This window comes from Zonotrichia leucophrys, chromosome 7 (genome assembly GCF_028769735.1).
Source record: "Zonotrichia leucophrys gambelii isolate GWCS_2022_RI chromosome 7, RI_Zleu_2.0, whole genome shotgun sequence".
Classification (NCBI taxonomy): domain Eukaryota; kingdom Metazoa; phylum Chordata; class Aves; order Passeriformes; family Passerellidae; genus Zonotrichia; species Zonotrichia leucophrys.
Genome location: NC_088177.1, coordinates 26,283,047 through 26,296,126, shown reverse-complemented (window position 1 = coordinate 26,296,126; position 13,080 = coordinate 26,283,047). Strand labels below are relative to the sequence as shown.

Genomic DNA, 13,080 nt, shown 5'->3' with positions numbered 1-13,080 from the left:
TATATATTAGTTCTAAGGCTGAGGGAAATTGATGTCTGACAGGTTTGAAGTACGTAGTAAGCAAGAACACCATTTTTACTAACTTCCTGAGCTCTTTCTACATTTTCATATGATTCCTCTTAGGGCCCAAGGCTGAGCCTTTTTAAACAATGGTAAATCTCTACTTTAACAGAGGCAGAAGGCTTGAAATAGTAAGCAAAGATAATGAGACATAACAATGAAAACAAGGTTTCTTACTCCAATCTTTTAAGATTTAGTGCATAATTGTTTTAAATATTTCAAACAGAGCAAATAGAGTTTAATCCTGAATTACTGGTCAGGCTGTATTTTGATTACCAGTCAATTAAAAAAAAATATTTAATATTTTGTGGCTGTTGAGCTTCTCTTACATTTAGTTTTGATTTTAATGTAAAGATATCTAAACAAGATACATTAGTAAAAAGTTACCTTAAAGTGGTTGTGACAAAATCTAAAAATACAGAAATATATCATTTTTTCAATTATCTTTCAGGGCCCTGAAGGTCCAGTAGGCCCCAGAGGAGTCAGAGGGATACAGGTAAAAGAAAAAAAAAAATAAAAAGGAACTATGAAAACAACAATACCTGGTTCCCTGGGATTCAATGATCTGAAATAATATCATACCCATACTGACATGGAATCTTTGAGTTGCTGACTTCAAGGTACCCAAAATCTATCTTCTTATATAGCAAAATTAATAAGAATTTGGAGAAGCAATCTAGACAAATAAATCATCCTTATAATTCATTCAGTCTCAAAGACCACAGCAAATACATTTCCATAAAAACCAAAATCACTCATTTCTCTTTCAGTTCTTAACGATTTCATTTCCTCAAGAAGTACATGAAGAATATTTAGTCTCTTGTCATCCCAATACTCTCATCCTAATGGCCAAGAAGCTTAGCCTATCATATATATTTCAGTACATCTTGACTGTACAGTACCTTTAATTGTATACAAAAAAAGGAAGAGCCAATTTCTCTCCCCAAATACCAGAGCCAGCTCCCACTGGATTGAGTAACTAAACATGTACATGCATCACAAAACAAAGCTTCAGTTCTGCTGTGTTTAAAACTCTTATTTTCATGCAAACTTCAGCAAATAATACATTTTTTTCAAGCTGTCATTTTTTATGAAAGCTTGAAAAATCTCATTGAAACCACTCCTGTTTCAACAGGGTCTGCCAGGACAATCTGGAGATCAAGGGCCTGAAGGTCTGCAAGGATCAAAGGCAAGAACTGCTCTATTTCTCTTAATTAATGTTAAAAGGTATTAATATAGCCTCACAACAATTATGATTTTATCCTTATATTCTATACCCTTCTGGTAGTGGATGCAGTTTAACTTGACACAGCAAAATGTGTACTTTTTGTATTCTACAAGGTTCTTCAGATAAGTATTTATTACTTTCCTCTTTGTATTGAATTCAGGTCCAAATCACACTCCCATCTTTATTAATCAACACTTACAATATGCTAGAGTCAGAGAATACTACTTAGCATTGCACTTCTTCAGTTTTCAGTTTAAAACTTTTTCCTGAAGTGCCAAACAGGAATTCTGTTTGGCATCTCAAATCAAGCCTTTTTTTGAGACTGAACATTCTCAAGAAGAATTCTGTAGTTCAAAAGGAATGTTGTCCTGAAGAAAAACTTGAAAATAAGCATATAAGGGACATTATTTGTTATCTCTCTTGATATCTTCTTTGCACCAGCTGGCCAACAGCAATACACAGAACAGCTGAGTGTCAAGCTGTTTATGAAACATTTTTCCTTTTGTTTAGTCTCATCTTTGTACAAGATGAATTATTACAAGGGAATTTTGAAGCTCTGAAAGGGTGAACAGATAAAATACTGTGGAAGACAATTCCAATGGGCTGAAATTCAGGATGCACTAAAAATTAATCTGCAATGTGAGTTGAACTGATTTTCCTCAACACCAATTTATAAGCAAAGTTGTTTTCTTTTCATTCTTTAAAAGGGTGAAAGAGGTCTCCCTGGGCCACCTGGCTTGCCTGGAGAAACTGGAGTAGGATTGCCAGGCCCAAAGGTACAAAAATCTCATATTCTGTATTCCATGTATTGTAGGATAAGGATCAAGACAGCTGAGCTAATAGACTTGCTGATTCATAAGAAACTTCAAGACCATAAATGCTGGTTTTGTGGTACTGGAAAGGTATTTTGTATGTTATCAAAACTGTTGACAAACAGTTGCAAACAAAAAGTACATTTTAAGTATATACTTTAAAGGATTTTTTTACAGTAGTTGTTATGCTTGACATAAACTACCAAGAAGAGTATGATTAGGTAAAAACAAATTCATAGTCTTAAACAGAAATTAATCTGTGCAAAACAGGCTTGTTGGTTTAGATGACTGGCATAAAAAGAACAGAAACTGCAAGATAGAAGATAGAATACTGACTTCTTGGGAAGGGGCAGTAAGTGATACATGACTGGGTGCATGAAGGGAATAATGAATCTTTTAGACTTTTTAGACTCAACATCTTCTTCTGTCAAATGCAGAACTGACCTCTCCCCTAAAGCTGTGACATTGGCCCAGTTCAAAGCCTGCTGGGCCTCGTGTGGTGTATGACTCTGAGGACACTCAGGTTTTCTCTGCTGTTCCTGTAATCTCCTACATCCAACATTTCAAGCACAGAATGCCTGATGAGTTGTTATATGCTGCACACATAAAAATTCCTAAATCAGGCATATTCAAAGTACATCTTTCTTTGAAGGGTGACATTGGTTTGACAGGAAGACCAGGCCCTGTTGGCCCACCTGGAATTGGTGAACCAGGATTTATGGTATGTCTGGTTTTTTATTTGGTAAGAGGAAAGCAGGACAGAAAGTAAAAATTCTCAATGCTTCCCCATAAAAATGGGGAAGATTTAGCACACAAGAAAATGTGTGCTAAGTTATACCATCTCCTTTCTTCTACCATTTCTCACTCTTGTACATATTATGTTGTCTGACTCTTGTTTCCCTCAATAAACTGGAAATGTTTCCAATTTCTTAACTTTTCTAATTATCATATCTCTAAAACAGGTATGAAAATATAACATCTGATGCAAAACCACACAAATATATAAATAAATCTGTTCCCTAATAGATTAAATAGTGTGAAATCCCTATGTGATAACTTTGAAGTTGACTGCTTTTCAGTATCACTAGAATATTAACATCAGCATGGCTTTGAGGAGGAGACTTTCAGAATTTATAGTAGGTTTGGCTCTGAAGTCTCTCCCTACTTTTCCTTCCCTTCCTCTTCCTGGCAGTTGTAAACTCCATCTCTTTGTGGTAATTCAGAAAACCAGCATGTCAATTTTATGGTCCTTTTTCTCTAAATATCAGGCAGGACCTTTTCCTGAGCTATTTACAGTACAGCAGACTTAAATTCATTTCTCTTCACCTGGATGAAAGATTTCTAGTGCAACCACAAGGGAAATTTTGTTCAGTTTTTTCACAAGTACCTTTTTCCCATTGAAAAGGCAAAATTTGGAATAAACATTTCATAAGAGGCGCTCCCATGAAAAAGAGAATCATTGTTTGGTAGGTGAACTGACTGATTTCAAACCTGCTTGAAAATACACTACTGGAGAGCAGTGAGTTCTTGCTGAGAGCCCAAGAACAAGAGCATTTCAAATAAGGATGGTGGTGGCAATCAGTCCAAGCAGGGCAGTAACACTTCCAGATTCTCTTCAATAACACCACAGAGCAAAGACCCACTCTGTGGGATGAGAGATGCCTGGATGTTAATCTTTCCTAGCCAAAAAAATACTGCTATAACAAGAGATCCTGATTTTAAAAAATATTCTAAATATGCTTATTTTATTTATTTTAAAGTTTATGTGCTTCAAAAGAAGTTCCTTTTAATGGCTTAATTGAGTCCAAATATCTATACCTTAGGAATGACTCTAAAGCTCTGTGCAGAAGGAGAAGCATATTTAGGCTATGCAGAGACAAATTTATCAGCATTCTGTGATGTATGTGTGACCCCAAGCAATAAATCTGAGTAAAAATCTTTAAAAAACAGATGCAAGAAAAGACTGTGAAGCAGGCTTAATATGCACAGGTGTTGGACATGCATTTTTTTTTGTCATTTGCCCCTTGTGCTTCTATCAGATCTTTTTTCAAAAAGAGAAGGGCATGCTATTTCTCTCTTTGCCAATTACAGTCAAATCTTTCTACAGCTTTGTTTCTTTCAGCATTACTCTGCATGGGCTTTCATCTGCTTCTGTCTCTCATGATTATACTGATACATTAATAAGGATTAGCAAGAATTTGTAAAATGGAAATTTAGGGCGTGAAGATTTCCAAAATGTAAGGAATAGAAATTTCATCTATATAACCTGTGATTCCTTAGGAACCTGAAGGGTATTGTTACTGCTGCAGGCCAGAATGCTCATCACTTACTCACTGGGAATGCTGTGTCACTGCAGTATCTGTCACAGACTGTAACTACACCAAGGTCTGAAGACCTGCTTATAACAGACAGTGACATAGAATACACTGCTGTCCATCTGAGTGATTAATACATATCCTAGGTCGTTTTAAATTCTGTTAACAGGGGCCTCAAGGACCACAAGGTGTTCAAGGAGAAAGAGGCTCACCAGGAGAAGGGCTTCCAGGAGCAAAGGTACAACAGTCAAAGGGTTCTAAGACCGGAGCAGCACCATTAAATGAGTGCATGCCAAAACAAGTCCATAGAAGGCACAGGAATCTGAGAAAGTATCTTGTAAATTAATATTAAGATTTTTCCATCAAACAATCCAATATATTTTGATGGAATTCACTTGGTTCAAACATGACTTGTAGGCATAGCTAGCCTTTGGGGCCTGTAAAGCCAATATTTAATTTACCTGATGCTTGATTTGTGGGATCTAAGCCTGGAATGAATTCCATAATTTCAAAAAAGCCTCAAGCATTTGACTGTAAATAAAGCACCATTAAAAGGTTCCTAGATGAAAAATTTAGCATTTTGTCATTGGGTTTTTTTCTTAATCCTTATATAGAGACCTTTACTGTCACTATAAAGACAGGCTAAGCTTCTTACATACCTCAACCACTGGCTTACGCATTTTAGCAGAAGACAATTCAATTTGTTGAAAAAGAAAGGTGCTGTTACTAATGTGCAGATCCAGTGGCAGTAATGAGAGTGGTAGTTGTACTACATGGATGGACTTACTAGAAGATTCCTTTGCTGCCCACTGAAAACCAGTTCCTAGGCTGTGGCCTTTGGTTACAAATAACAAAGTGACACAGATTGTACATGAACTGAGCAACTAAACAGTTTTCTCATTTTTATGCAAGCACCAATTCTGCTTGAGAAAACAATAAAAAAATGGTTTCACAGAGGCAGATCCCAACTAAAAATCAGATTTTCTGTGAGAGTAGCCCTTCACTAAAAATCTTAGGATTTCTGCTTAGCAAAATACTGTTGTCAGATGGGTTGAAATTTAACTGCTGCTAGCAACATAATATCTTCAAACATCCAGTGTGTATTTTATGATGATGAATTATAGAAATTATTTAACCTCTTTGCTGATGGCTTGTATCTGTTTAGCAGATCTCATGAATGAAAACTAACAAAAATACAATTTGAAGAAAATGCATTTCAAAATCACTGAATTGCCACTGAAATACCAATTAATGTGGGAAGAAACACTACAACTAATAACTAAAACACAGCAACAGGGCACAGTAGAACAAGCACAGATGGATGCATAATCTAACCAAAACTACTAAGCAGTTGAGATGGATAGGCAGAATAAAATAATCAAAGAGAAGTTCTGTTAGCATTATTGGAACTCTTCATTCTATAAAAAGTGTACTGCTTTTTATTGCCAAGTCTGACCTGGAGCCAAGCATGTATCAACAGAGTCCATATGTATCTCTAATCCAATCTGTGGCTGCCAAGCATGTCAGTTCTTTGGTTTTAAACACATTTTAAACTGGTGATTTGTTAATCTAAGCAAATTTGCAGTTGTTTTCTTCAAGTCTTTTTACTACAAGTTCACAGTTTAGTAAAAAGGATAATGAAGGCAGATGTTCTAAAGCATCAGGAGTAAAGAATGTTATTTTAAATACAAATCCTCATAAGGAATTTCTGTCAAAGTTAAAATTATGGAATTGGTTACTAAGGATAGAAAAGATCTGTCTGGGGTGTAATTTTATGGTCTTGGGTGTTTTTTTTTACTATTTAAACAAGCTGACATCTGCCTCTACATGTTTTATTAAGAAGTACAGAAAAGCACAATATTTGTACCTTTTTTAGTAACTGGCACTTTCCCCAAGACCACTATTTTGTAAATGAACATTTAGAAAGAAAATGACATTTACAAATAGACTTCTATAACAATACAGTCAACCTGTCTTCAGTGGGAGCCAGAGCCTAATTACCCCACTTCAATGAGATTAACCCACACTTTAATGAGATTAACTCATGAAAAAATAAGCAGAATTCGGTTTTTAGTTAATTTCAGTACTCATCCCTGCAGGCCTTTAAATCAGCTGTGGGTTTGCCATTGATTTGAGAGGAAGCAGAACAGGACCTTAAGTAATTGAGGTGGGCAGAAAGATAAAAAAGAAGCTTGTTCAGCTCTTTCAGCAGCAATTCAGCAATTTCAAATTGCAGGGCAAACTCTTTTGAAAAGATAATCTCTTTGGTATCCTGGAACACAGATCCAGGAGCAGCTTTCTGGTTCTTTTCATTTTGGTTTTCATTATGACAGAGAAAACACTGTCTCTAGTCACTTCAGAGAGAACAGCTGTGTGTCTCCACAGTTCATAACTTATTCGTTTTTCATGTAGGGAGATCGTGGCTTTGATGGACCTAGAGGCCCTCGTGGACTTCCAGGCATCAGCATAAAAGGTGACAAGGTGAGCAATAAATACACCAGGGGATTAATGGAGTGCAAATAAATCCTATACAGGGAATACAGGGTTGATACTCACTGCAGAAGGTACAATGAGGCAAGGAACCCATAAAAGACACTGGACAATGTGGTATTTAGTAGAGATTTATGCCCAATAAATTCTCCCAACCCATATTAACATCCTCATATTAAAATAGAAGATGTTAGAAAAAGCATCTGATTCTGTGTGAAAGTTAAGGTTTAAAAAGGGAAAAAGAGACTAGAGGTTGTTTGCAACTGACCCAGTGGGGAATAAATGCATGTGTGAAAGATAAAAGGTCAGATCCCCAGCTTTACTGACTTCAAAAGAAGTCAGCATGTACTGACTAGCAAGAGAGCTGTCCCAGAGTGTTTCTGTATCTTTGCACAACTAAGCTCCTGTACTTTGTTTGCCAGGGTGAGTGTGGTCCCCCTGGTTTACCGGGATCAGCTGGATTACCTGGAATTGGAATTCAAGGAGAAAAGGTACAATTTTCCCCTCACCCCACACTTCAGTATATAGTAACAGAGACTATTTTATTTTTTAATAATTACTTAACTACTCTTCTCAGGGAGTGGAGGGCCCAAAAGGACCACCTGGCTCTAGAGGGCTACCAGGACAGGGGATACCTGGACCAAAGGTCAGGGAATTTTCTGAAGTAAAAGCTACTGTGCTGTTTTTATCATTATGTTTCATGATCAAGAAATGGTCTATCTCTGTAAATATTTACATTAAACTGGATTGCTGAAAACCAATCCAAGTATTGACATAGATGCAGGAAAATATTTTCTTTATTGATATTATAAACCATACAGCAGATCCTACTCCACTGAAAAGCCTTGGTAAATTAAAGCCATGGCTACTTATTTAGGTTTTTGCTTGACTCACACAGAAGCTTTCAGGTGCCACATACCAGACAGTGAGCTGCACTTTGCCTGATACACTTCCACTGAGAGGGTTGTCTGCCTTCAGCTTGTGGTTTCTTCATGGCACGTGGAGGTGCAGTAAACCTGTTACAAAAACTAGCTGCCCTTACAAGACAGGACCATCCCAATTTCCATATCATCTTTTATTCTCACTGTACTGTTTCCATTCCAGAAAAATACATACATAGATACATTAGAGATTGCCTGCCTTCCTTGCAACTCCTTCCACCTATTGTCTCTGAATTTGTACCTACGTATCCAGATGTCAAAAATGGTCCGTGGTGCAAGGAAGACTACTTTTTCAGAAGGAAATCTCTCAGAATAATTTAGCCTTAACTGATTCACAAAATACAGAACTGTTAATGAAAGACATCACCCTAGAGGTGTTGGAATGGAGATTTAAAGTAATTTCCTGAAAGATGTGACAAAGTTCTGAAGGCTATTAAAGCATGATATAAAGGAAGTAGAGGTGCAAGTGGGTCAAGTGTCCATGACAAGTAAAGAATTTTGCAGAATCAAGTATCACCTCTTACACTTTTAAGTGACTGTGCAGGGATATGATTACCATTGCTAAAAAGTAAAAAATAACATTTGTCTTTGGATGTCATATATGCTCCTGAAATATCAGCTCTTTGGCAGGAAGGATTCCCAGGGACATACAAGTGTAGATTTACAGCATTAATAATTTCCACTAACAGCTCTTTGGTGACAGCTCAAAACATGTGGCAAATTGCCAATCTTTGTGACCAAGGGTTTAACACTTCTTACTACAGACAAGATCACACTAATCTTTCTTAAAATTTACACAATGAACCGTATGCTTTTATATTTTTCATAATAATGCTGTTAAAAACTAATATCTGTTTAAGGGTGAACAAGGCTTGCCAGGAGAGACTGGAGTGCCAGGAGAAAGAGGTATTGGAGAACCTGGTTCTAAGGTACATTGTTAACAGAGGAATTACTTAATCTATTTATTCATTTGAATTATAAATTTATATTTCCTGAGTATGCTTTCTGAAGCCACATAAAAACAGGCTTAGACATAACTTTTAGATTCTTAGTATTTTGAATTTTTAACAGAGAGTTTCAATGACCTCCAGATATGGCAGCATTTTAAATACCCCTGTTCTGTAAAAAATAGTAAGATTTGTGGTGACTGGAAACTTCCACCTGCCTGGCTCATGCTCAAGTCATCATTGCACACAGCTCACCTACAGCTCTGTGGAGAAAACCATCCAGAATATTGAACAGCTGCCAGAACTCACAGCCCCAGGTGTAAGCTACACTGTAGCAGAGAGGTGAAAATAAACCCAGAACAGTGGTTATTGGGCTGCTCCTTCCCTTTCCACACAGAATGTGGTGGAAACAGAGCAGCTACATCCTCAGGCCTTCATAGGAGAAACCAGCTGTGCTGGTGGACAGAAAGAACAGCTGAGTTGCTAAGAGGAGAGGAAGCTGTAACCAGATTGTCTTAGTGCTGAAGTGCCCAAACAGTAACCAGTCCCTATGACATTAACAGCCAGATTAATATAGAATAGGGGAGTCAATGAAAATGTACTTTTGTGACAGTGGAAAGGCACAAGGCTATCCTAGTTTTGGTCTGGTTTGTTAGGGATTTGTGACAGGGGCTGGAAAAGAAAATTATTCCATTTCTCTCTTTAATTTCACAAAAGACAATAGAACTGACAGAACCCATTTCACCACAAATTCATCTAAAACCAAGACACGCTCCTGAATCTTACATAATTAGGGCCATGATAATTCCAATGACATTAATTGATTTGTATTGATATTCATCAGCAAGATGTCAATCATTGTGTCATAATCAGTTATAGCTGATATTTCCTTCAAAGGCTGCCACTTAATGAAATTATTCAGCTTATTTTTTAAGAATAAGCTGGATCATTAACAGCTAATAATTTTAATTGCATAGATAAAATGCACACTTCAAAACAATCAGACAGTAGGATAGTACCAAGTAATGAAAACTGTCTTCATAAAAAAAGACAAGACTTCATATGCATAAATGTTTTCTACAAATATATTTAAAGTTAAAAAAAATTAAATAGATTTCCTTAATTCAGAGAAGAAATAATACTGAGTCTGCATTTAATAGAAGAACTTACTTTTTACTGATGTCAGGGTGATCCAGGGCCTTCAGGACTGGCAGGTCTGCCTGGTCTTCCAGGAGAAGATGGAGCCCCTGGACAAAAGGTTGGTTCATCTCTCTCTGCAGTCCCTCTGCTTCACCCCAAGCATTGCTATTCTCCCTGTGCTGACACCCAAACCTAGAAGGGAGAGTGTTCCTGGACAAGGGGAAAAGTACCACATTTTTTTTCAGAAAAAAAATCTCTTTTGAATATACTTTTTTAGGAAAAACTTCACTTTTTCTAATGTTTTGGGGTGGGGCATTGCCTTATCTTGTTTACTCTTGTATGCTTTGTGGAATTCATTAAATGCCCTGCAGCTCAGGAGGGAAACCACTAAAATGGGTATGGGCAAGATTTACTGGCCTTCTGACTGTGTTTTTTAATAGATTCAGAATTTAAGGTAATATACTCAGTGTTCAGCTGTCTCTAAGGAAATGTGCTACTTCTCACATTCCACATGGAGCTCTACAGTGCTTGCTTCTGAATATGGGAAAGAGCCCCTGGACACACCTGACAGCAGTGGGAGCTTTGTCACTGACTCTGAAAGGTCCATGGTCTTCATGAACTTGTTCAAGGGAATGCCATGTTTGTCTTGCACCACGTCCATGCAGTGCTCTGAGACACTCCTTTGATTTTTCTATTCAAGGGTGAACCAGGGTTGCCTGGTCTTAGAGGTCCTGAAGGTGCTCCAGGGATTGGAATACAGGGGGAAAAGGTGAGGATTTCTTACTAAAGGTGTCACTCAAAACTGGAATGTTCCAGGAAAAGGTTTGTCAAAAAGACTTCTCTTTTTTTGTCCAATATAAGTAACAAAAAAATATTATTCTGGACTCATAGTTGCTTCAATTTTGTTGTAATTATTACAGCCCAGTAATCTGCTTGAACAGCCAATTTTCTCTTGAGAACTTTACAGTATTCTTAGCTTTTCTTTGGGATCAATTGATTTGCCCTATTTGCCTTCAAATAAAAAAAAAAAAAAACAAAAAAACAAGTACTAGCAGCTGGATTATATTTTCCTGTTTTTATTATTTTTCCTATTATCTTTTTAATGTAATTACTTAACTTGCTTTTCAGCTGCAATTATTCAACCTTTAAGATTCCATTTGGCTTTTATTTTCTTCACAGTATTCTGTGGTAAACTGATTTATTTAATTTTGGATGAAATCTATGTCTTTTTAATTGTATAAATCCAACACTGGATAATTCCTGAGCAGAATTAACTAACTTGCCAGTGAAGGCAATAGGAACAGCTCATGTGCACCACCTACAAATAGATGTCTGCTATCTTTCACTGACATTTACAATTGATTTCAGTTAATACATTCTTAAATTATTTGACATGTATGACATGTCTTTTCCATTTCTGTAGGGAGATCAAGGACAGAGAGGAATACGTGGACTAACAGGACCAACAGGAATGCCTGGACCTGTTGGAGCTAAAGTGAGTTTATTACTGTGTTATATGTGTAAAATACTCTCCCAAAGCTGTACATTGTTCCAGATCTCAGAAACAACTGCTCTAGAATCAACTTTATAAAAAAATAATTTCAAAAAAGTTCAACAAAGGCTTCTATTAGCAAGAATCCCCATGATCCCTACCAACAACTGGCAGTGTTTTTTAAAACCCTTTGCATTTCCCATATTGCTTCCCTGTTGGCTTGGAAAATGTAAAGCTACATACTGTTATTTTTATACTGAAATATTTGAGAAGATAGTATGGTGTATGGCATATAAATACATGACAAGACTTTATTTTCCCTTACACTGACTCATGGCTGATATTCTTTTATGGATTTGGAGTTTCTGTTAAAATACTCAGTACTTGATGAAAGCTACTCCAGGTTTATCCTCCAGTTCCTTATTCTTTTGCTATTTATACAAACAAGAGTATTTCCCCAAAAATGAAAAAGAGGCAAAAAAGTAAACTGAAAGATACATTTTAAAAAATCTACTCTAACAGACATGTATAAATGTTTTCAGTATACCTACACACCTGGGCAGGGAGTCTTGAGCACTGTATGTGGGGGACCAAGCCTTGAATACACTAAGAAAGGGACTTCTAAAAACATGTTTCTTTAGTGACTGAGAAGAATCTCATTTCCATGGGGAAAACAGAATAAGGTAGTTTTCAGTTCTCCAAATATTAGATTGATCTCTGAATAGAAAAGGTTATTAGAAATTCTAATCAAATTTTAATGGAATTAAATGTAAATTGTTGCATAAATGTTTTCTCTGTGTGATTGTCATGCTCACTTTCAGAAAAATCCATTGTTTTTTCTCTCCTACCTTCACTGCAGGGAGAGCCTGGTGCACCAGGGCGTCTTGGAATGCCAGGCCCTCCTGGAAGATCTGTGCCTGGACCAAAGGTACCATCCACATTCCATCTCCTAGTGCTTAGAAACCCAGGGTGAAAGCTGAAGTAGGCTATGTTAATATTTGTGTCAACAATTCCAGCCTTATGAGGTCAACTAAGACTTCCTCTGGATTGCATCCAGTCTAGCTACCACTGAGCCCTGGTATTAATTGTATGCCAGCTTGAGGTGTGGCCTACTTTTGTTCATTTCTTTATTTTGAGTAACTTTGGATATCAAAGCACGTTAGTTTATTCTTTGTATTTTTTCTATTTACTCTTTCATTTTCATTTATGCTTTTGGTGTTTTTAATGTTTGCAATAGCAATAAATAAAATGAGCTGTTATGTTCATTATATATGAATTTATATAAAAGAAACCCACAGCCTGTGGTGTTTAATAAGATATGTAAGCAGAGAATTTATTTTCTTCATTGCAGGGTGACATTGGGTTACCTGGTCTTGCTGGACCAATTGGAGAACCAGGTTTTGGGCTTCCTGGGGCAAAGGTAGCTCCTAAATTGTTAAACTGATTTCTGATACAACTGCAAAATAAGGCAGAAGGATTTCAGTGAAGCAGCAACAAACCTCCTAGGATGGCCCCAGTGTTCCACTGAAATGTCCCACAGTTAATGTGTGTGTCCTACAACTCTGGCAGAGTAGAAGGATTTGCAGAGCTGGATAACCAAGGATGGTCAATCCTCCAGAGTCTGTAACTGTAACCTTTCAGATGGCAGAGAACCA

At 36.9% G+C, this 13,080-nt stretch overlaps 1 protein-coding gene across 1 annotated transcript in view; it reads left to right on the top strand.

The window, feature by feature from the left end:
* The window catches only part of LOC135450646 (collagen alpha-1(XXVIII) chain-like), a 34,083-nt gene that overhangs the window by 7,290 nt on the left and 13,713 nt on the right, over positions 1 to 13,080 (top strand). The window contains exons 9-22 of the mRNA XM_064719024.1: positions 512 to 556; positions 1,196 to 1,249; positions 1,996 to 2,064; positions 2,753 to 2,821; positions 4,585 to 4,653; positions 6,828 to 6,896; positions 7,328 to 7,396; positions 7,483 to 7,551; positions 8,707 to 8,775; positions 9,980 to 10,051; positions 10,634 to 10,702; positions 11,357 to 11,428; positions 12,285 to 12,353; positions 12,777 to 12,845. Of these exons, the coding sequence (XP_064575094.1) occupies positions 512 to 556; positions 1,196 to 1,249; positions 1,996 to 2,064; positions 2,753 to 2,821; positions 4,585 to 4,653; positions 6,828 to 6,896; positions 7,328 to 7,396; positions 7,483 to 7,551; positions 8,707 to 8,775; positions 9,980 to 10,051; positions 10,634 to 10,702; positions 11,357 to 11,428; positions 12,285 to 12,353; positions 12,777 to 12,845 (933 nt within the window). The remainder of the gene's footprint in view (positions 1 to 511; positions 557 to 1,195; positions 1,250 to 1,995; positions 2,065 to 2,752; positions 2,822 to 4,584; positions 4,654 to 6,827; positions 6,897 to 7,327; positions 7,397 to 7,482; positions 7,552 to 8,706; positions 8,776 to 9,979; positions 10,052 to 10,633; positions 10,703 to 11,356; positions 11,429 to 12,284; positions 12,354 to 12,776; positions 12,846 to 13,080) is intronic.